This window comes from Leuciscus leuciscus, assembly GCF_965113295.1.
Source record: "Leuciscus leuciscus genome assembly, chromosome: 24".
Taxonomy (NCBI): Eukaryota; Metazoa; Chordata; class Actinopteri; order Cypriniformes; family Leuciscidae; genus Leuciscus; species Leuciscus leuciscus.
In genome coordinates this window covers 28,697,128-28,718,150 of record NC_138723.1, presented here as the reverse complement: position 1 = coordinate 28,718,150, position 21,023 = coordinate 28,697,128, and the positions used below count along the sequence as shown (strand labels likewise).

Below are 21,023 nucleotides of genomic sequence, written 5' to 3'. Positions count from 1 at the left end.
ACAGTGAGATGGATGTATAGATAGATAGATAGACAGACAGACAGATAGACAGACAAACAGATAGACAGACAAACAGATAGATAGATAGATAGATAGATAGATAGATAGATAGATAGATAGATAGATAGATAGATAGATAGATAGATAGATAGATAGATAGATAAGGCCATAGTAATCAGTAATAGTGAAGTGTCATCCTCCACTGTGAGCCTTGGTAACATCCTCTGATAAGGTAATAAAGTGTGACGCAGCTCTGTCACTCGCCCAGTGAGAAACTGGTCCATCATCCTGAGTCCAGATCAGCTGAGAGCAGCATCCGCCACTGCACAGGAACCCAGAGCATCACGTGATGCTGGTCCAGGAACAGTTGCGCATGCGCTGTTTCACACTCTCACCGCGAGGCGTCGCTGTTCTGCGCACTGCAGTCACGGCACACCAACACACGGCATAGACGGTGAGGCAGCAGCATTTTATCGGTACAGTCTGGTTTCTGCTGGATGTAAATAACTGAATAGAAAGACTAAACTCATATTTTGGACGGGCTGAACTCGCTGTTAAAGCTGGAAGGAGGTGGTGGACCACCGATATGCACTCAGCAGGATGGAGTCTATGTTACTCACACGGGATGTGATGACATAATGATGAAGAAGATGATGATGGAGAAAGGGGAGATAGACCAGAATCACACCGGCCCACAAGTTGTGCTGGTCAAGAGGATCATAATGAAGCATGATAGTCCGGTAAGAATAACATACAATCATACAATAAACATTAACATCCGTTTATCCGTAACGTTACATACGTGCGCGCGCACGGAGCGATAATAGCGGATCGGCTAGCTGACAAATCACAACACTTTAATTTTTTTTAAAGAATCGAATCGTCGTTTTATCGTTTTGTGTATCGCTAAATGTCGTCTAAGGTCTTTACATCATTTCTTTTAGTGTATCAAAACGTGTCATGGGTGATATCGATCGTTTTCATGAGAAGAGATGCTAACAGATTAGCCAATTGAAGCGCTGTGTTCGGCTATTACGTAACACGCGAACGCGCGCACAACACCTATTTATCTGACGCACGCGCGCGATCTGTTGTCATGGGAACGCCGAAATCTTCATTCATTTATTCATTAGTCTGTGATGTAATTTGCTCATCCTGTTGATCTTGAGTCCTTCAGTAAGATTGTTTGTTACCTCACATGACATTGTATTCCCAATAAGATGAATGAAGTTCATTTTAAGATCTTACATAAAATGTATCCTGTAAATGATACGATGGCAAAATATATGGATGTTGACAGTTCTCGCTCATTTTGTGGGAATAAGGATGAAACACTGATTCAGTTATGTTTTCATATAGGCAAACACCTTGATTCTTCTAGATCTTTTCACTTAAAAAAATATAATCTGTTAGTATAGACGAGAGCGGGGCACAAAGTAATGCTTTTTGACTTTCTCAGTTTGTGTAAATCTACTTATGGTTCAGAGTATTTATTTTTTCCCACATTAATTTCCCACATGTCTAGTACAATTATGTGGTTTTGTTTTATTAATACACTATATACTTTTTTCTTGATATACCCCGAAAGAATGGAAGTGAAATGTGACAACATGCCCCATGTAACATGACCATATGACAGCTTAAAGTGTTATCTGATCTAATAAAAAAAAAAAATACAAGACAAACTAAAATATTTTCTAAATAAAATACAATGATTTACTTTTTCATATAAAATAATGGCATTTTTTAATAATTAAATATAAACTCATTTTTGAGTTTTGACTACGAACACAGGAAAACACAGCTATACAACAGTTCAAAACATATCAATAATTAGTAATTTCTGAACATTGACTCTCAGTCTTTATTTACCTTTTTCTCATGTTTTCTCAATAGAATTAATGAAAGTATAGAATATAATAGCATATTTCTAATAGGGGCACATTGTAACGCAGTGTGACAACTTGCCCCACCTTGCACAACTGGGATTTAAACCCGGCTAGTGTCTTCTGCTAGTTAGCGAAGCATTAAAGAACTATCTCAACTGTTAAATAACATATTGGAGATTAAAATAATATCAGATTTGTCTAATTTTAAATAGACACAAAAAATAGAGATGAAAAATTAACTTAAGAAATTTAGTTTTGCTATGGTTTAATAAATGTCTATGGATATCTTCCAATGGATGTGCCCCGCGCTCCCCTAAAGGTACAACTAATACTCCAATGACTTTCATTAATTAAGTTAATTCTCTAACTCACAGCCTACTTTTTCACATTTCTTAATTGAAATGGACACATTTCTTAAATCTCTTAGGTTGATTAAAAACAAGAAAAGTGACAGATTCTTGAAATATAATGATGATTTTTTTTGGGTAATACCACTGATGCGTAATTGTCCCCTCTGTATGTGTTTATAATGTTATATTCTTGTGTGAAAATTTACATGAAGATTTGATGTAATTACATTTCTACAATTATGAGGTCGGACCTGTTCTGTCTTTTCTTTCTGTTAATTGTTTAATGCATTATAATAATAAAAAAGTCAGTGTTCAGAGACGCTTCCAGCCTGTAAAAATAAGTCCTTCAATAAGACATTTAGTATATTTATTAATTAATAAGACAAATATTTGTTTGCTAGTTTGCTAATTTGTTAAATGATTAATGGCAAAAAGTACCCCAATTTACTTGAATTAAAAAAAAACGTATATACTGTATATATATATATATATATATATATATATATATATATACACACACACATGTATATACATACATTTAATGTACATATGTGTGTATATGTATATGTGTGTGTGGGTATGTGTGTGTATATATATATACATACACTTGCACATGCGTATATACTGTATTTAATAATAGTTTAATTCATTTAACCCTCAAACCGTATTCACATTACAGCCCTTAATTCCGTAATTGTGGACAAATGTGGGCACGGAGGTCTCAGGTGTGATCCAACAATTTTTTTAAAATAAATGTTATATCACTATCTTCGATAAAATAAAAACTATCCATTTATGGTGGGTTTTTTTATTTTTGGGGTATTTTTGAATTTATTTAAATTAATAATACCATATTTCCTATTTAAAATATGCTTATTTTTTTGTTATATTTAATATTTCTTTAACTTCAGTAAAAAACATCATTTCATTCAATTCAGATAGCTAAAACTTAAAAAATGTGGTGACTTTGGTGACATCTGGTGTCTTATGTTGGTATAAAATTTACAAAAAAAGCAATAATATCAATTATTTCAATAGTAAATATGGCTTTAGTACTCAATGGCTGCATATAGGCTGAACTCTATAAAACTGTTATAATAAATGTAAGTTTTTGACTTTATCACAAGTTAAAACTGTAATTTAAAATATATATATATATCTGTGTTAGGTGAGACAATACAAAAATGCAAAATATGCTTAGACAAATATGACCAAATATGACAAATAAGTAGTAGATCATTTATTGTTTATTTTAAACAAAAAACATCAAATTTAAAAATATAAAAAAAATGTATTGGTACAAAACTGAAAAGAATAAATTACTTTGGTGACATCTGGTGTCTTATGTTGGTATAAAATTAACAAAAAATAAATTAAAAATAAATAATATCAATAGCCACTAGATGGCTCTACTAAAGGGCTGCATGTAGGCTCTATAACTCTATAAAACACTGTTATTATGAATTTAACCACCAAGTTTTTGACTTTATCACAAGTTAAAATTGTAATAATATATATAATATATATCTTTGTTAGGTGAGACTGTACAAAGATACCAAAATATGCTTAGACAAATATGACCCATCAAATATGCTATAAGGAAAATACAAAGTAGTTGATCATTTATCATTTATTTTACACAAAAACATCAAATTTCAATAACTCAAAAAACTAATTGGTACCAAACAGGTAAGAATTAACAACAATAACTCAAAAAAGTAAGTGTTAAGTAAGAATAAACAGGTAAGAACAAACAATAATCATAGTTATAATGTGTTCATGCACTTGTGCGCATGTGTGTGCGTGTGCACAGGTGATTTTAGAAAATAAAATACAAATTCAGTCATTGGCTCATTCAATTCTTTGTTTTTATATGTGTGAGTGACTTTTTATAAAAATAAATAAAAAAAAACGGCTCTGTTATTGGCTCATTGAATGCTTTCTTTGTGTGTGTGTCTGTGTGTTTGTGTGTGTTTTTGTGTGTGTGTGTGTGTGTGTGTGTGTGTGTGTGTGAGTGTGAGTGTTTGCCACAATGAGATTGTTGTACAGGATCACCCCTTCATTTGTGTGTATGTATGATATGCATTGTGTTGGATCTATTGATTTTTTTTTGACAAAAAAAAAAAAAACGCTCTGAATTACAGTTTTTCCCATTCATTCCTATGGGTGCCCATTTTTGTCCACAAAAGCGAGATTAAGGAGTTTTTTTTTTTCACCCACTTAACATTCTTGAATCGAGTCAAATTTTTTTTTGTGTGTTCAGGTGGCAAACTTAGGAAAAGTTGCCAAGTCTTGTACCGCTCAGATTAAGGAAAGTATTTTTAAAAAATTAATACAAATTATTTTGCCCACATTTGTCCAGATTACGGTTTGAGGGTTAAAATGTATATAACTTCTGTCCCAAACTCTACTGCATCATGTTTGGATGGGAAACAAGTTTCCTGTTTTCACCCACAAAGCATCTGTGTGTTTCCTTCTTTATGTACAAATAGGATTAAATTGCATTATTAACTCGCTAAGAGTTCTCCATAAGAGTAAGACGACACCGGCAAGGGCATATTAAGCAATTCCTCAAGACTGTGAACTTCTGTCAGAAGTGGCTTGAGAGTTTGGCACGGCTGAATTTCTTTTCCCTTTTGTGCAGTGAAGTTTTTTGTGTGTCCCAGAGGAATATCAATGAGATCGGTCCCATTGAAAGCTGAGGAATTTGGAAATGCCACACTGAAGATTATAATCAGTCTTATTAATAATGAGCTGTTTATATTTGTGATGTTGCAGGTCCAGCAGGGCATCGGGAAGCCGAGCGTGTATCATGCTGTTGTGGTCATCTTTCTGGAGTTTTTTGCCTGGGGTCTCCTGACGACGCCAATGCTCACTGTGAGTTATTATAATTCTCATTTATATAATTTGAAGTTCATGATAAATGCTTCAATTATAGGTGCACTAAGTTGTTTTGCCAAAATTCACACCAGTAGGTGTCAGTATAAGGGTGTACTCACACTAGGCACGGTTGCCATGAACCGGGCCCGAGTACGATTGTCCCCACTCCCCCTCTGGCCGGCACTCACATAGGGTTTCAGCATTCGTGCCGGAGCACGCTTACGTCATTATGGTGCTGCGACGGTTTCGGGATAAACAGGAAGAGCGGCGCTCTCACTGAACACAATGGAGTCCATCGCTCTGTTTACTTTGTGGATAATTTTGAGTCGTTTGGTCCACGGTGGTCCACAGCCCTCTCACAGCCTGTTGTTAAACAGATCTATCGCCTTTGTGGCACGAAAATTTTCACGTAATCGTGCTGTTCGTACGAGGAGGTTTGCAAGGTACCAGCTGAAGTGCAGCAAGGACTTTGCAGCTTTGATTACGGACTCACCGTCCTGTCCTGCTCCAGCACGGGTAGCGCTCACACTGCATGCGAACCGCGCCCGAGTCCAACTGAACCGTGCTCTGGCCCACCTCTTCCAAGCGGGCCAGGGCCGACTAATCGAGCCGCGCCCGGGCACGGTTCGGAGCACTCACACTAGTCAAACGAACCGTGCTTTGGTGGTCAAACGCACTCGGGCACGGTTCAAACTGGCTAGTGTGAGTACACCCTAAAGTAGAGCTGCACGATTAATCGTTTAAAGGTCCCATGGCATGAAAATTTCACTTTATGAGTTTTTTTAACATTAATATGAGTTCCCCTAGCCTGCCTATGGTCCCCCAGTGGCTAGACATGGTGATAGGTGTAACCCAAGCCCTGGGTATCCTGCTATGCCTTTGAGAAAATAAAAGCTCAGATGGGCCAATCTGGAATCTTCCCCTTATGTCGTCATACGGGGAAAGGTTACCTCCCCTTTCTATGCTTTGCCCGCCCGCGATATTGTTTTTTTCCTCGAGAGACTTCATGGCTTGGTAAATGAGCGAAGGATGGCAGTTGCTCAGTGTTTGGATGTACAAATGAACACAAAAGTATTTTTTTAGTTCCTTCATCCGAGCCTCTGAAAAACCAGTGGGTTAATTTTATTTTCTCTGGAAAATGCGCATACACAACTTCCCAAAGTTTTGTATGTCTGCACCAAACATTTCATACACATATATATATGACAGAGTGGACAAGCAGGTGTTGAGTAGAAGTAAATCTTCAGGAGTAAATCATGGGTTATGTGTAACATGACTTCAATATACGTGGACATGGAGAACTTTGTCATTAAAAAATGAGCCAGAGTACAGTCTTCTCTAAACTACAAAGATCACTGATATAGATGCTAATACAGCTTTAGAACGATAGCAAATCAGAGCAACATGAAGAGCCAACAACGTTGGCTAGCGTTAGCTACATGATAATAACTGTAACAGCATACATAAACAAACCAACTAAAGTACCGTATCCAGACACAATATTTTAAACTAACCATTCGGAGACGTCCTGCTGTTGCCGCTGAGTTGCAACTTCTTGAGGTGCTTCTCCATCCGGATCAGATTCTGAGTCAAACTGGAAAGCTTGAACGACTGCGTGTCTACGAGCCATTGCGATACGTCCACTGTAAACATTAGCGCGTGGTACCGTGGCCGCAAGCTGGTCAAGGCCACACCCCCACCCTCCACCTTGCCCCGCCTCTTTCCTCCTCATTAGCATTTAAAGCTACAGACACAGAACTGGCACGTCCTAAGGAAAGCTCATTGTGGGACTGGCTCGTAGTGGCTGTAATTCTGCACCAAGCCTGAATTTCGGGAAAGAGACTTCAGATACAGTATTAGGGGACCACTAAGGCCTATATAAAAACATCCAAAAAGCAGCATGTCATAAGACCTTTAAAAGATCACAAACCTGATTCAAACACCCACGTCATCTTATTCGTAAATGACAACGAATTGCCTGTGTCTTATTAAACCTTTGACAAAATCACACCGGAGCATTCAAATCTGTGAGAGAGCAGTTATCATGTTTAGATATCAGACAACTTAATAATCTATTAATGCATTCTGGCTATTCTCTATCCATTGAATGTACATCAGTTGTATACTCGTTATTGCGGTGCATTGTGGGATTGAATGAGTGCACTTGATATTGATAACATCACTATGGTTTTGGACACCACTGTAGTGCCCGATTGTGCCTGAAACGGCCTGAGTGAGTCATTGAATCATTCATTCAAGAGATTTGTTCAAAAACACTGATTCATCCAATAGTGAAACAAGTGAAGTGTATTTATGAGTGAGTCATTGAATCATTTATTCAAACCAATTTTTCCAGATAATTAGAGAGAGATAGATAGATCATTTCCATTAATTTCCAGATAATTAGAAAGACACAACCATGAAGCACACTCAAAAAATAAAGAAAATTAAAAAGAATAAATCCAACGCTGAAAGTTTGCCAAAGCTAAAAATCGACAAAAAGTCAAAATGAATCATCTGATGAGGTGGAAGACCTGCATCTGCATCATCACTGCCTGAACACAGATATGGCGCTGGGAATCAAATTCCAATCCTGGAATCGGATACTTAAGGTCAGGAATCGGATACTTAAGGTCAGGAATCGGATACTTGTTATTCAAATTTCTATTCCGCTTATCCATTCCTGTGTGTGCATTGTGCAATTAATGTGATTTTCAACTATTCAAGCGCAAGAAGATGCACTCGCCTCTCATATAATGCATTAAAAATATGAATAAATACTATAGTAGAGTTTAAATAACACTGGTTAACAGAACCCTTATGGAGCTGAAATCATTCCCATCTCTAGTCTCTGGTTTGTTGGGAAGGCAAACAAGAGTCAGGAAAACAGACACATGAAACGACTTGGTGCACCTTTCATTTTGAGAAATTAATTGAATGATGTTTTATCTGGGTATTGAAATTATCACAGATTCTTCATAAATGTGCATTTTTCATCTCTAGGTTTTACACGAAACTTTCCCCAAACACACCTTTTTAATAAACGGCCTCATTCAGGGAGTGAAGGTAAGTGTTGTAATATTTCTCACTCCTAAGTTCCTCTGTTGTTGTTCCTGTCGAGATCATTTTTTCTCATTTGGTTCATCAGGGTCTGCTGTCGTTTATGAGCGCGCCGCTGATTGGTGCTCTATCAGACGTGTGGGGCAGGCGATCGTTTCTATTGGTTACCGTGTTCTTCACGTGTGCGCCCATCCCGCTCATGAGACTCAGTCCATGGTAAGACCCGTTCCGCCGTGACCTCGAGCAATGCGATTGGCCAGATGATACTATCTATCTATATATCTATCTATCTAGTTTATATTGTTAATAAGATTTTATAATATTTAATAAAATCCTTTTTGAATAATTTACCTTAAAAATAAAAGTATGAAGTAAATGTTATTAGTATAGAGTAAAATTAATTTGTAGTTACAAAATTGTAAAACTGTATAAAACTTATCTAGTAAAAAATATATAAGGCTATTTCAATTTTATATTTTTCATATTTCAATTTTAATATATTTTTTTAAAATGTAATAAAAATATATAATATTAATAATTATAATTGTATTACATTTAATATATATATATATATATATATAAAAAAAAATTTTTTTGTTATACGCAGCTTTGTTTGTCCAACCAGTGGTGGTGCGGATGGCACATTAATGACACTTCAGCTTTGAAATGTTTTATCCAATAATTCCAAACAACTGGAAAATCTATCCAATCTGGTCTTAAACAACACCTTTTAAATATTCCCTCTCCGTTCAAATAAATAATTTCTTGTTGTTTTCAGGTGGTACTTTGCCATGATATCGGTGTCCGGTGCTTTTTCCGTCACTTTCTCCGTAATCTTCGCGTACATCGCAGACGTTACGGATGTGCACGAGAGGAGTACGGCATATGGACTTGTAAGCGGCTCATTTATTAAATACTAAATGCATTCAGGAAATATGAGTGATACGACTGGCCAAATCAGTGAAGCTAATTTAGGATATTTCTATTCCCAAACTTCTGCATGACCTGGATTCAGTGTCCTTGACCCAGCTGTATGGACGGAGTTACTTACATTCCTCATGCCTGTTTATTGGTTCCAGGTTTCTGCGACGTTTGCAGCGAGTCTGGTCACCAGCCCGGCCATCGGTGCGTACCTCTCGGCCAGTTACGGTGATAATATGGTGGTGCTGTTGGCGACCCTCATCGCTTTGGCCGACATCTGCTTCATTCTGCTGGCCGTCCCAGAGTCGCTGCCCGACAAGATGAGGCTCAACACCTGGGGAGCGCCAATCACCTGGGAACAGGCCGACCCGATTGCTGTAAGGATATACAGGATATGTTCATAAAATTGTCAAATATTATTTCTTTCTTTGGAATTGATTGCATCTCAGATTGGCACCCATGTTAAGGCTTTTTGGTAAAACTTAAGAATAAGGTTTCAAGTGCATTAGATAACAGGAACTAACAATGAAAAATACTTCTAAAGCATGTAATAATCTTAAAGGGACAGTTCACCCCAAAATTTCTTTTTGAGTTTCTTTCTTCTGTTGAACACAAAGGAAGATATTTTGAAGAATGTTGGTAACTAGACAGTTGATGGGACCCATTGACCCCTTTTTTTTCCCCCACTATGGAAGTCAATGGCTACAGTCAAGCTTGATCACAAACACTCTTTAAAATATCTTCTTTTGTGTTCAACAGAAGAATGAAACTCATACAGGTTTGGAATTTTCATTTTTGGGAAACTATCATTTTAACATTCACCAATACATTGTTAAAATCAAAATCTGTGTCTGTTAATTATATTTCACGGACTCGAGCTAACATGATGAATAGTTATATTTCTATGAACTAATTTAATAAATACTGTAATAAATATATAGTTAATGTATTACTATAAGGACCTTATTTGTAAAGTCATAACTTAAATCCTGATATACAAAACATAGCACACTTGTTTTTAACGAGATACTGGATGATTTATTGATGATGTTTGTGTTTTTCACAGTCTTTGCGGAAAGTTGGACAGGACACAACCGTTCTTCTCATTTGTATAACAGTATTTCTGTCCTATCTGCCCGAGGCGGGTCAATACTCCAGCTTTTTCCTCTACTTGCGTCAGGTAAGGATCCTTGGGTTTATAATGAACAAATGTGACGAATCTATATTTAATGTTCCCATATTAAACCAGCTGTCTGCTTCCATTAAACTTTAATTAGCAGCTCATCCTCCAGGGCGGTTTATGCAACAACTGAGTGCGTGTTTTCACTGTCTGCTATTGTTTAACACTCCCATGATTCATTTGCTCGGAGGGTGCTGCACTTATTGCTGGAAGTGTTTTAGCGGCAACACACTTACAAATTAAGTAAACAAGTAAAAGTAGGATCAGTAAACAAAAACACTATCATACTGCTCATACTGTCTGTGAAATATGCAAATGTGTGCATGCACGCAGACCAAACAATTTTGCCACCCTTGCTGAATAAATGCAGGGCTCTAGAGTGCGACCAATTTGGTCGCATATGCGACCAAATTTTGTAAGTGTGCGACTAACATTTTTCCTAAGTCGCACCGGTGCACCTAACGTCCTCGCATCCGCTGCCTCTCCACGGACGTTTGTTGGCGTTTGTTCTCCTTTGACGGAACTCACACTCTTCTCTCACGCGGTGCCACAGCTCGCACGACAGCCCTGCTTAATAATGAGTGATGACGGAGGACAGAATTAAACATTCAAACGTAGCCTGGTTACACTTAAGGTCTGTTATATTAGTCTGATTTTATTTAAAATTTCGGCTTCCAAAGATTATAAAAAAATATATATTGAGGTAAACCCATTAAAAACTATCTAACTACGCGCAACTTCTTCCCTTCGCAGCATTAGGCGGTCATTTCTCCCTAAAACTCAGAATCAGAATCAGCACGATCAGTGATTGTTGTAAATGCAGTCTAGCTACTGTTGCTAAATTGCGGGACGCGTTTAATAACTGAAAGAGATATTAAAAACACAAAAATCTGCGCAAGAGATGCTGTTCGCATGGCGGCGCGCGCTCCGAAACAGACCGAGACCGGCCGAGACAAGCAAATTATACTTTCGGTTTCATGTGCAGATTGTGCGCGTCTAAACGATCAATTGTACACAAAAGCGTGTCAATTACCGGCTTTGAGATTCACTAAAACAGTTTATGTCTTAAATGGACGTAGTTATGGAAATAGTTGGGAGAAAATGGTGCATCAGTAGTAGCCTATTAGATCTGCATTCTGCACCCGGTCTTAAAGGGGCCGCAGTCTAATAAACATGCTGACGATTGCGCCATTACTGTAAATCAAACAACAAGAGAAAAATCACTCACAGCTCTTGAAAGAATAACTTCAGCTTTAATAAGCATTAATCTATTTATGATAAATTTTACAGTGTTATTTTACATTTTATTACTTTATTAGATTTCTTTTTAGACCATGCCTGAACAGTAATGTTGATAGGCCTTCCTGAAATTAAAGCACTGTGTAGGCCTATATAAAGTGTATCTTTGTTTAATTGTTTATCTTTTGTTTATCTATTGTTTATCTTTGTTTGTTATATATAAAACAAAAAGAACCATAAGAATACAGTTAAAGTACTGTATCGATAAGCAGTATCGGTAAGAGTAGGAATACCGTTAATAATTGTGCTTCAAAAAATAAATAAAAGTTTTTACCTACACCTTCTTGTTTAAATTCATTTACATAATATATATGAATGTGTATAGAGCGTAATAAAAAGGTGACCTTAAAATTGTGGCGTTAAAGGTGATACAGCCGAGGAAAAATTTGGGTGCACCCAAATTTTGTGCTGGTGCACCTAAATAAAAAAGTTAGGCGCACCAGTGCAACCAAGGCAAAAAGTTAGTCTGGAGCCCTGAAATGTATTAATTTCTTCCAAAAAAACAACAACTTACTGAACCCACACCCATATATGATAACTGGACTTCACTTACTTAATTAAACATGCAATGTAACAAGGTCATGTGACACAGACTGCAGAATTTGTGTTCTGCAGAGTTATATTTCACATACTTATCAGGTTCCTTAGGAAGTTCCAGGTTTATGTGGATTGTTAGTGGCATCTTGTCTGGCTGTTCAGTTCAGTTCAGTGACGGCTCATTACTGGACATAACAGAGTTAATTCGATTCAGGCCCAGTGGTGCAGACTGATAGCGATGTGGCTCTTTCTCTGTGTCTCTCAGGTCATTAACTTCTCGCCCAAAACGATCGCCGTGTTCATCGGCGTGGTGGGAATCCTCTCCATCCTGGCGCAGGTATTTAATTGAGGCAATATTCTTCGCTCTGCCTTATTACTTGTGTCGTTGAGCTGGAAAGGCATCTTGTGAAAGTGTCTCTCACAAATGCTTTCTAATTGAATTGAATTCCTTTAAAAGTTCAGCGGTAAATGTAATGAAATATAGGCAGAGCAGTAATGAGCAGATAGCACTGCACTAGCTAGTTTTATTTTTAGCAACCGAGGTGAATTCTAGCAGCTTTGCTTCACTTCTTTTGTAATTCAATACAATGTAGCAATGAAAACGGCAATAATAACACAGCCCTGCATCTGGGGGTCAAAAAAATCTGCTGATTTGCGTAAAAAGGCCTACTCTTGATGATGCGGAGTAAAAACAACAACAAAAAAACACTTTCCATCACGTTTTTCAACCAAAATAAGAATATAGATTTTTCATATTATATGTATAGTATGCATCAGCTTTAATGCACTTATCAAAATGACAAAAGCAGTGAGGTATCAAACCTTTTGGTTTTAATGAAAAGTATTCAAAATGTATCATTCAACGGTATAAATGTGTACATTTATCATTAAACAATCTGCAAAGGAGTCGAACACTCCATTAAATGGCAAATAACTTTACATAATTTTATAAATAAGATTTTTTTGCACAAAATCTGCAATTTTCTGACACTGTCTGGATGTAGTAAAACACCCACAGATAAAGCAGAAAACACTGGCCATAATTCTAACCTTGAAATCAGGCCATGAAATGCACATAATGTATTGTATTTTTTGAATCAGCACCCCAAAATTAGTAAGAAACAAGCATTGGATTTAATTCAGCAAATATGATGCAGGACGGTGTAATTATTCATTCCCTTGTGTTTCCCGACAGACGCTTTTTCTTACTTTATTAATGAGGACCATCGGGAATAAGAACACAGTTCTTCTGGGTCTGGGTTTCCAGATTCTCCAGCTGGCCTGGTACGGTTTAGGGTCCGAGCCGTGGTGAGTTAACGTCTATCTAGATCAAGATAAATGCATACGTTACTTAACAACTGTCTGGTTTAAGAAGAGTGAGTCACGTGATGTTATTTTTTGTTGTCATTTAGGATGATGTGGGCGGCCGGTGCGGTGGCAGCCATGTCCAGCATAACGTTCCCTGCAGTGAGCGCTTTAGTGTCACGCAGTGCAGATCCGGATAAACAGGGTAAAGTCTTATGTGCACACTTTCACATTCTCAAATCTTCTGATGAAAAAAACAGACACTTTTTCTTTAAAGGGGACCTATTGTGGCCTTTTTCAAAGTCTTGATTTAGTTTTTGGGCTCTATTAGAATAGTTTTTCTTGCTTGAATGTTCAAAAACACCTTATTTTCCCCCATATTCTCCATTGTTGCAGCTCCTCTCTTCCCAGTCTGTCAGTAACGCTCTGTTTAGTTCCTGTCTCTATGGAGCCCCTCCTTCTGAAAAGCGCACTGTGCCCCGATTGGTCGGCTGGATCAGTGTGTTGTGATTGGTCACAACACACTTTGAGCACTTTGAGTGTGTTGGGAAATGTCCCGCCCCTTACCATAACCGCCAGTTTCAACACACTACTAACTAACTCAACCAGGCCCCGCCCCTTTATTCAGCGTATGAATTATTTAAATGAGGAATATTGTGACGTATTTGTTTCCGCAAGAAACTACAATGGAGGCGTTTCAGGGAGTTCAGAAACACTGACACTGATATACAGAATAACCTTTTTCATGCTCAAACTGCAGCATTACACACTAAAAACAGTTGAAAAAGCGCAATAGGACCCCATTAAAATAACTAATGAATTGAAACATGTATTAAGAAAGTATATAGAGTCAAATTCTCATTTCTTGTTGGGTTTTGACAATCTCAGCCATCAAGAGCTTATACTGTGAATATAAGCTGTGTGTTTTGTTACCTTAGGTCTGGTTCAGGGCATGATAACAGGAATTCGGGGTCTCTGTAACGGACTGGGTCCTGCGCTGTATGGCTTCGTTTTCTTCCTCTTTAATGTCGAGCTGAGTGGGATCACCACCATCCAACCCGACTACGCCATCCCCGTACAGGCCCCCACACAGGTACACGATCCGTTCAACCACCTTCACACTCGGTCTGTCTGTTTTACAGGAAGAGTTTGCAATTGATTCATTTGCATCATCACTCAAAAGCACTCATGGCATTTTAAATGCTTAAAATGTTTCTTTTTTTTAATGAAAGTATTGAATCTATTTGTGTACAATGACTTTGTTTTAAATTATTATATATATATATATATATATGTGACCCTGGATAGCAAAACCAGTCACATGTCGCACAGGTATATTTGTGGCAATAGCCAACAATACAGTCTATGGGTCAAAATTATAGATTTTTCTTTTATGCCAAAAATCATTAAGATATTAAGTAAAGATCATGTTCCATGAAGATATTTTGTAAATTTCCTACCGTAAATATATAAAACATGTATTTTTGTGAGTGAATGAAGCACAATCGCCAACATAAATGAACAACTTTAAAGGAGATTTTCTCAATGTTAAATTTTTTTTACACCCTCAGATTCCAGATGTTGTATCTCGGCCAAACATTGTCCTTTCCTAACAAACCATACATCAATGGAAAGCTTATTTAGGTTATTCAGGTTTAAGAAATCTCAGTTTCAAAATGATGGCCCATATGACTGGTTTTGTGGTCCAGGGTCACATATATATACATATCACTCATTAGCTGATAGATCATTGATGGCATCATCTCCCATAGCCTATTACCTCGTCTAATGTTGATTTCTTTTCTAATTTTTTGCATAGAAGACATTAATCCCCGGTCCTCCGTTCCTCCTGGGCGCCTGCACGGTAGTGGTGGCGTTTATAGTCGCTCTCTTCATACCGGACCAGCCGTCGCCACCAGCGACTCCCTGCCAGACCAGTAAGAGCAGCGCGAGTCTGGCCGGAGCCCACACCAACACGCCGCTGCCGGGGAGCGACGAGGACTTCGAACCGCTGCTGGAGGACAGCACTGTGTGACTGTAACTCTCAACCCAAATCACATTTGGGAAAAAGAAAAAAGAAAAAAAATCGCGAACCCTCCACCTGTCCAGCGACTAACGTTTGGGAGCGAGCTGTATTTATTTAGTGTGTTTTATCTGATTTTTGTTGTTTTGATGAAACGGTTATTGGCTCTGAACTCTGAGGCTTTTTTATTGACCGTTTTTACAGTGTTTAACATTCAGTGTACAAATGAATCAACACTAAGGGCTCGATCAGTAGGATTGGATGCGCTGTGGTGGAGTTTGGTTTGTTGGATTCTTCTGGAGTTTGAATGCAAAGCTCTTTATGTACAGTATATAGATATTTGGGCAAAGTGCAGCAAAGGTTATTGTTTATGGAGCTTGTGGTGACTTGAAGCTTATCGTTACTCTCGTAAGATTGAAGAAAATCTGGATGAATTTCATGAAAACAGGGTCATTGCGACTAGTGGTGATCAAAATCCTATTTCATGATAACAATATATATCACAATATAGTTATTTTATTTCATTTTTGTTACTAAAAATAAGAACAAAGCAGCAAATTACAAACAATAGGACAAATACAATATAAACTAAAAACATTTTTCATGTACAATAGGTTTATTAAACAATCAGATGAAAAAATTAAATACTTAAGTCTTCACTGTATGAATTAAATATAAATGTATTATTATCAAAGCGACAAAAGTTATTCAGTCAAGAGCAGTGAGATATTTTCTCTTTTGTTTGATTAACATTAAGGATAGAAAGATTAGCAGGTTTATTAGGCTGCTGTCTCTTTAAGACCAAACGCATGGATCCACTATACAGATACACATCTACACCCAGCCGTTTACTTCCACTTAAAGACATTTCTGGCTGTGTTTACACGAATACTCCACATGATGGGCCTTTTGACATAATTGTGTGTGTATTCGACCATTCAAGTGCAATAAGACGTGAAAGAGAACTGAATTCACGATCATATGCTGAGAGACGCAGCTTTCCGTGCGCTCAAGCACCGCATTGAGTCCTTCTCACAGATTATTGCGCTTTATATCATGTTTTGACATCAAGCACGTCCCGAATTCGCGATCGGCAGCTTTCTGTGCGCGCACTTTAACAGTAAGCCAGTTATTTTCCACAACTTGTGTCGCAATATATTTACATACAGTGATATACAGCAAAAATCTCTAATGATAGACATTTTAATATCGCCACGATATATCATTTTACCGCCCAAACCTAATTGCAACCTGAAAGAAAATAAAGCCTATTTTTAGACTTTTCGTGATATTATTTTCATTGCAATTAATCACATTCCCCCCCCCCCCCCCCCCCTTCTAAAAATAGGCTTCATTTGCATACATTTCGTATGATTTTAACCATGACCCAAGCATGACCATTTCATGAGATTCACCCTGATAGAAGTTGAGATACAAGTATTTTTAAACCGTATTTGATGAGAGTTCTGCAGCGATTGCACAAACTTTCTTTATATAAGCCTTAAAGTCACATATCCTGTGGCGTTTGACAAGGTTTTAATAGATTAGAGATGCATCCGGTTGCAAGTGCATGAACTGTATTTGTGGCGATGTTAACCAAACCCGAGACACTAGAGCACCAGTGGTTTGGTGTAGTTACTGATGCTAACGTAGTTCTTTAGGCCAATTAGTTATATCATACGGACACGGCTTGATTGTGAAGTTCATGAATTGTGTGCGCGCGCGTGCGTGTGTGTGTGTGTGTGTGTGTGTGTGTGTGTGTGTGTGTGTGAGTAAAGGTTCTATGCAGTAGTGTCGGTTATGATCAAAAATGGCATTAAATTTGGAAGTAAAAAATGTAATGTTGAGTAAAGTGGGTGTTTAAAATCACAATATTACAGTATTGCTTAAAATATTACATTGGTATAAGTGACATTTTACCTTCATTTTAACTTTCAAGAAGATAATTGGCGTTGAGCTATTGTGCTCAACAATATTTATACATTTCCTTTCACTAAAATGAAAGGATAATTATTAATAATCAGCCAACATCTACGTACCAGCTACCTCGTTTTTAGAGGTTTTGATGATTTTGAGGAATGAGGTGAGATTCGATCTGAATATATTTTTTTTATCTGCAGTTTTTTTTGTAAAGCCACATTCCATTTTCAAAATGGGATTTTGGATTTTTTCCAAGGTCATTCTATCAGAATGATAGAAGAATCTCATTAGTTTGTTCATGAATTCCATATTTTCTTATACAGTGGAGATGCTTTATATTTCCCAAAGGGCCTCAGTCTGTTTTTGTGTGAAGAACACTGTGGAGCATCGCATAGTTTGAGGTCATCAATCATTAGACTGACCTGCACTCATTTCCTGTTCCACATGCGCATCATTTCCTCCACTTCCAGTATTCTATACAAACACAGCAGTGTTCGACTTCGAACACCTCTGGTGACCTGCGAATCAGACAGAAACCGTGAACAGAATGTGAATCTTTGCTTCTTCACCCTTTGACCCTTTTCCATGCGTTTCGCATCATTTCAGCCATATTTATCATGCAGTGAAAACGATGTGAAACTTTCTTTGTGGAGCTTGAAATTGCATTGGCTTGTGTTTTTTATATATAAAAAAGGGTAAATGCTGCTTTTTATGTCACAATTCGGACTTTTTTTTCTCTCAATTCTGCGTTTATGATTTAGAATTGTGACTTTTTTTTTCTTCACAGTTCCGAGTTTCATAATTCTAAGAAAAAAGTCTCAATTGCGAGATATAAATGTGCAATTCTGAGAAAAAGTCAGAAATCTAAGATTAAAAAGTCACAATTATTATTTTTTTATTCTGTGGCGGGAATGAGCTTCCACAAGTTCCCGCGCTTTTGAGTTTTGTATGTACAATGCATTTTGTGCACAGCTCGTAACAACAGTTTTAAAATGTAATATAACGACGATCATATTCATTATTTTAGGATTGTAAAGTATTGTATACGTATTGAATAGTATTACAGATTAACTTTTACCTGTTGCCACCCAGACCTGCAATATTTTTTGGAACAACGTGCAGCTCCAAATAACGCCTGCCGATTTTGGGCTCGTCAGGAAGCGCGTGTTCACTCGCGTGTTTTACTTTCCCTTTTTGAACATGTCAAGTATTTTTGTGTCTTTTAACGGGATACACAAGGTGCCTGAAGTAACATGTTCGTTTGTAGTATCTTGAGTCTTACTGTAAATACAGAGTACATTGAGCAGCTGATGAAGATGAAATGTACAGGGACCCTTATGTATTTATTGTCATGTATTGTGGGAATATTCAAATAGGTGCAAATGAATAAAGAACACTAAGAGTTATTTTGTGATTTCTTTCTGCATTGTTTCTCTTGACCATTAGATGGCGCTGTTGCGCTACTTGCGTTCTGGGATTTCTGAACACTTCCCTTGTTTTTGACTTGTGGATTTGGTAATCATTACCATGAAATATCTAAAAGGACCAAGCAAGATGATGTGACTGTTTTAGTTAATTATCACAATTAGTGCCATATAAATAACTAGTTTGCAGTCTTTAACAATACGAATATGAGCAAATGTTACTGCTACTGTGTGTACATGCATGGAAATACTTTCATATCTACTGTATAAATATTCCAAATGCACGATTATTCTCAGTGGATAAAAGTGTCTGCTAAATGCATAAATGTAGGCTAAATTTCTAATTTTCAACCAATTAACATGCAATACATTCCTGTCCAATAAAAGTAAATCAATGTAATGTAACAGATGCAAAGCCATCAAATGTTGTTTAGTGTATGCTTATGATATACTCAAGTCTCAGATTTACCGGTGTCTCCTCTGGATGGCAGTGTTGATGTATCTCGGATGTCTGACTGATGCTGAACCCTTGAGATCTCATCATAATAACCTCAGCTCAGTATCTAAACGCCTCAACTAAGTGTTTCAGGCGCAGTTCAGTTCAGTGATGCTACACAACCTTCCTCTGGTGTAAATGCTGCCGTCCACAAGAGTTTAATAAAAAAGTCAACTAAAACCAACACACATTTCTTTTCACTTACCTGGAAATTACCAGTTAGACTTAGATTTTGTTTTCACATTGGTAAATGATTAGGACTATCATTAATATTAAAGGGATAGTTCACCCAAAAATTAAAACTGTCATTAATTACTCACCTTCATGTCGTTCCAAACCCATAAGACTTTCGTTCATCTTCGGATCACAAATGAAGATCTTTCTGATGAAACCTGAGAGTTTTCTGTCCCTACATTGACAGCTACACAGCTGACACTTTGACGCTTACAAAGTTCATAGAAAGATCGTAAAACTTATCCATATGAATTGAGCGGTTTAGTCCAAAAATGTCTGAAGAGACTCAATCACTGTATATGATGTACAGAATTAATTTAGGCTTTTATTCACAAATAAATATTTATCAGCAAACATAAACCTGGTTGACACACAAGAACAAAATCTTGCTGAAGCTCAAACGTGCTGCGTAACACTAAAATGAACCTCATTGGTTCTTGCTGAAGCTCAAACATGCTGCGTAACACAAGAATGAACCTCATTGGTTCTTGCTGAAGCTCAAACGTGATGCGTAACACGAGAATGAACCTCATTGGTTCTTGCTGAAGCACAAACGTGCTGAGTAACACGAGAATGAACCTCATTGGTTCTTGCTGAAGCTCAAACGTGCTGCGTAACACAAGAATGAACCTCATTGGTTCTTGCTGAAGCTCAAACGTGCTGTGTAACACGAGAATGAACCTCATTGGTTCTTGCTGAAGCTCAAACGTGCTGCGTAACACGAGAATGAACCTCATTGGTTCTTGCTGAAGCACAAACGTGCTGCGTAACACGAGAATGAACCTCATTGGTTCTTGCTGAAGCTCAAACGTGCTGCGTAACACAAGAATGAACCTCATTGGTTCTTGCTGAAGCTCAAACGTGATGCGTAACACGAGAATGAACCTCATTGGTTCTTGCTGAAGCTCAAACGTGCTGCGTAACACAAGAATGAACCTCATTGGTTCTTGATGAAGCTCAAACGTGATGCGTAACACGAGAATGAACCTCATTGGTTCTTGCTGAAGCTCAAACGTGCTGCGTAACACGAGAATGAACCTCATTGGTTCTTGCAGAAGCTCAAACGTGCTGCGTAACACGAGAATGAACCTCATTGGTTCTTGCTGAAGCTCAAACGTGCTGCGTAACACGAGAATGAACCTCATTGGTTCTTGCAGAAGCTCAAACGTGCTGCGTAACACGAGAATGAACCTCATTGGTTCTTGCAGAAGCTCAAACGTGCTGCGTAACACGAGAATGAACCTCATTGGTTCTTGCAGAAGCTCAAACGTGCTGCGTAACACAAGAATGAACCTCATTGGTTCTTGCTGAAGCACAAACGTGATGCGTAACACAAGACTGAACCTTATTGGTTCTTGAGGAAGTTCAAACGTGATGCGTAACACAAGAATGAACCTCATTGGTTCTCGCTGAAGCTCAAACGTGCAGCGTAACACAAGAATGAATCTCATTGGTTCTTGAAGAAGTTCAAACGTGCTGTGTAACATGAGAATGAACCTCATTGG

General features: G+C 37.6%; 1 protein-coding gene across 2 annotated transcripts; it reads left to right on the top strand.

Annotated features, from left to right (window-relative positions):
• Positions 1 to 171: 171 nt before the first annotated feature.
• mfsd14ba (major facilitator superfamily domain containing 14Ba) lies at positions 172 to 18,770 on the top strand. Of its 2 annotated transcripts, none has more exons than XM_082158065.1 (12): positions 172 to 740; positions 5,018 to 5,116; positions 8,123 to 8,185; positions 8,268 to 8,395; positions 8,958 to 9,072; positions 9,259 to 9,477; positions 10,167 to 10,280; positions 12,382 to 12,453; positions 13,312 to 13,424; positions 13,529 to 13,626; positions 14,360 to 14,514; positions 15,244 to 18,770. In XM_082158065.1, exons 1-12 carry the CDS (start codon positions 639 to 641, stop codon positions 15,454 to 15,456), a joined length of 1,491 nt encoding a protein of 496 aa, XP_082014191.1. In that variant the 5' UTR covers positions 172 to 638; the 3' UTR covers positions 15,457 to 18,770. The 2 variants fall into 2 exon arrangements, with proteins under 2 accessions (XP_082014191.1, XP_082014190.1); XM_082158064.1 differs by having other exon boundaries at positions 179 to 740; positions 15,241 to 18,770.
• Positions 18,771 to 21,023: the final 2,253 nt, after the last annotated feature.

Excerpts from the sequence above, each read along its gene's own strand:
- mfsd14ba (XM_082158064.1), top strand. The coding sequence starts at position 639 with ATGATGAAGAAGATGATGATGGAGAAAGGGGAGATAGACCAGAATCAC. Across the intron at positions 13,627-14,359 it reads TGCAGATCCGGATAAACAGG|GTCTGGTTCAGGGCATGATA; the intron begins GTAAAGTCTTAT and ends TTGTTACCTTAG. Across the intron at positions 14,515-15,240 it reads CCGTACAGGCCCCCACACAG|AAGACATTAATCCCCGGTCC; the intron begins GTACACGATCCG and ends TTTTTTGCATAG.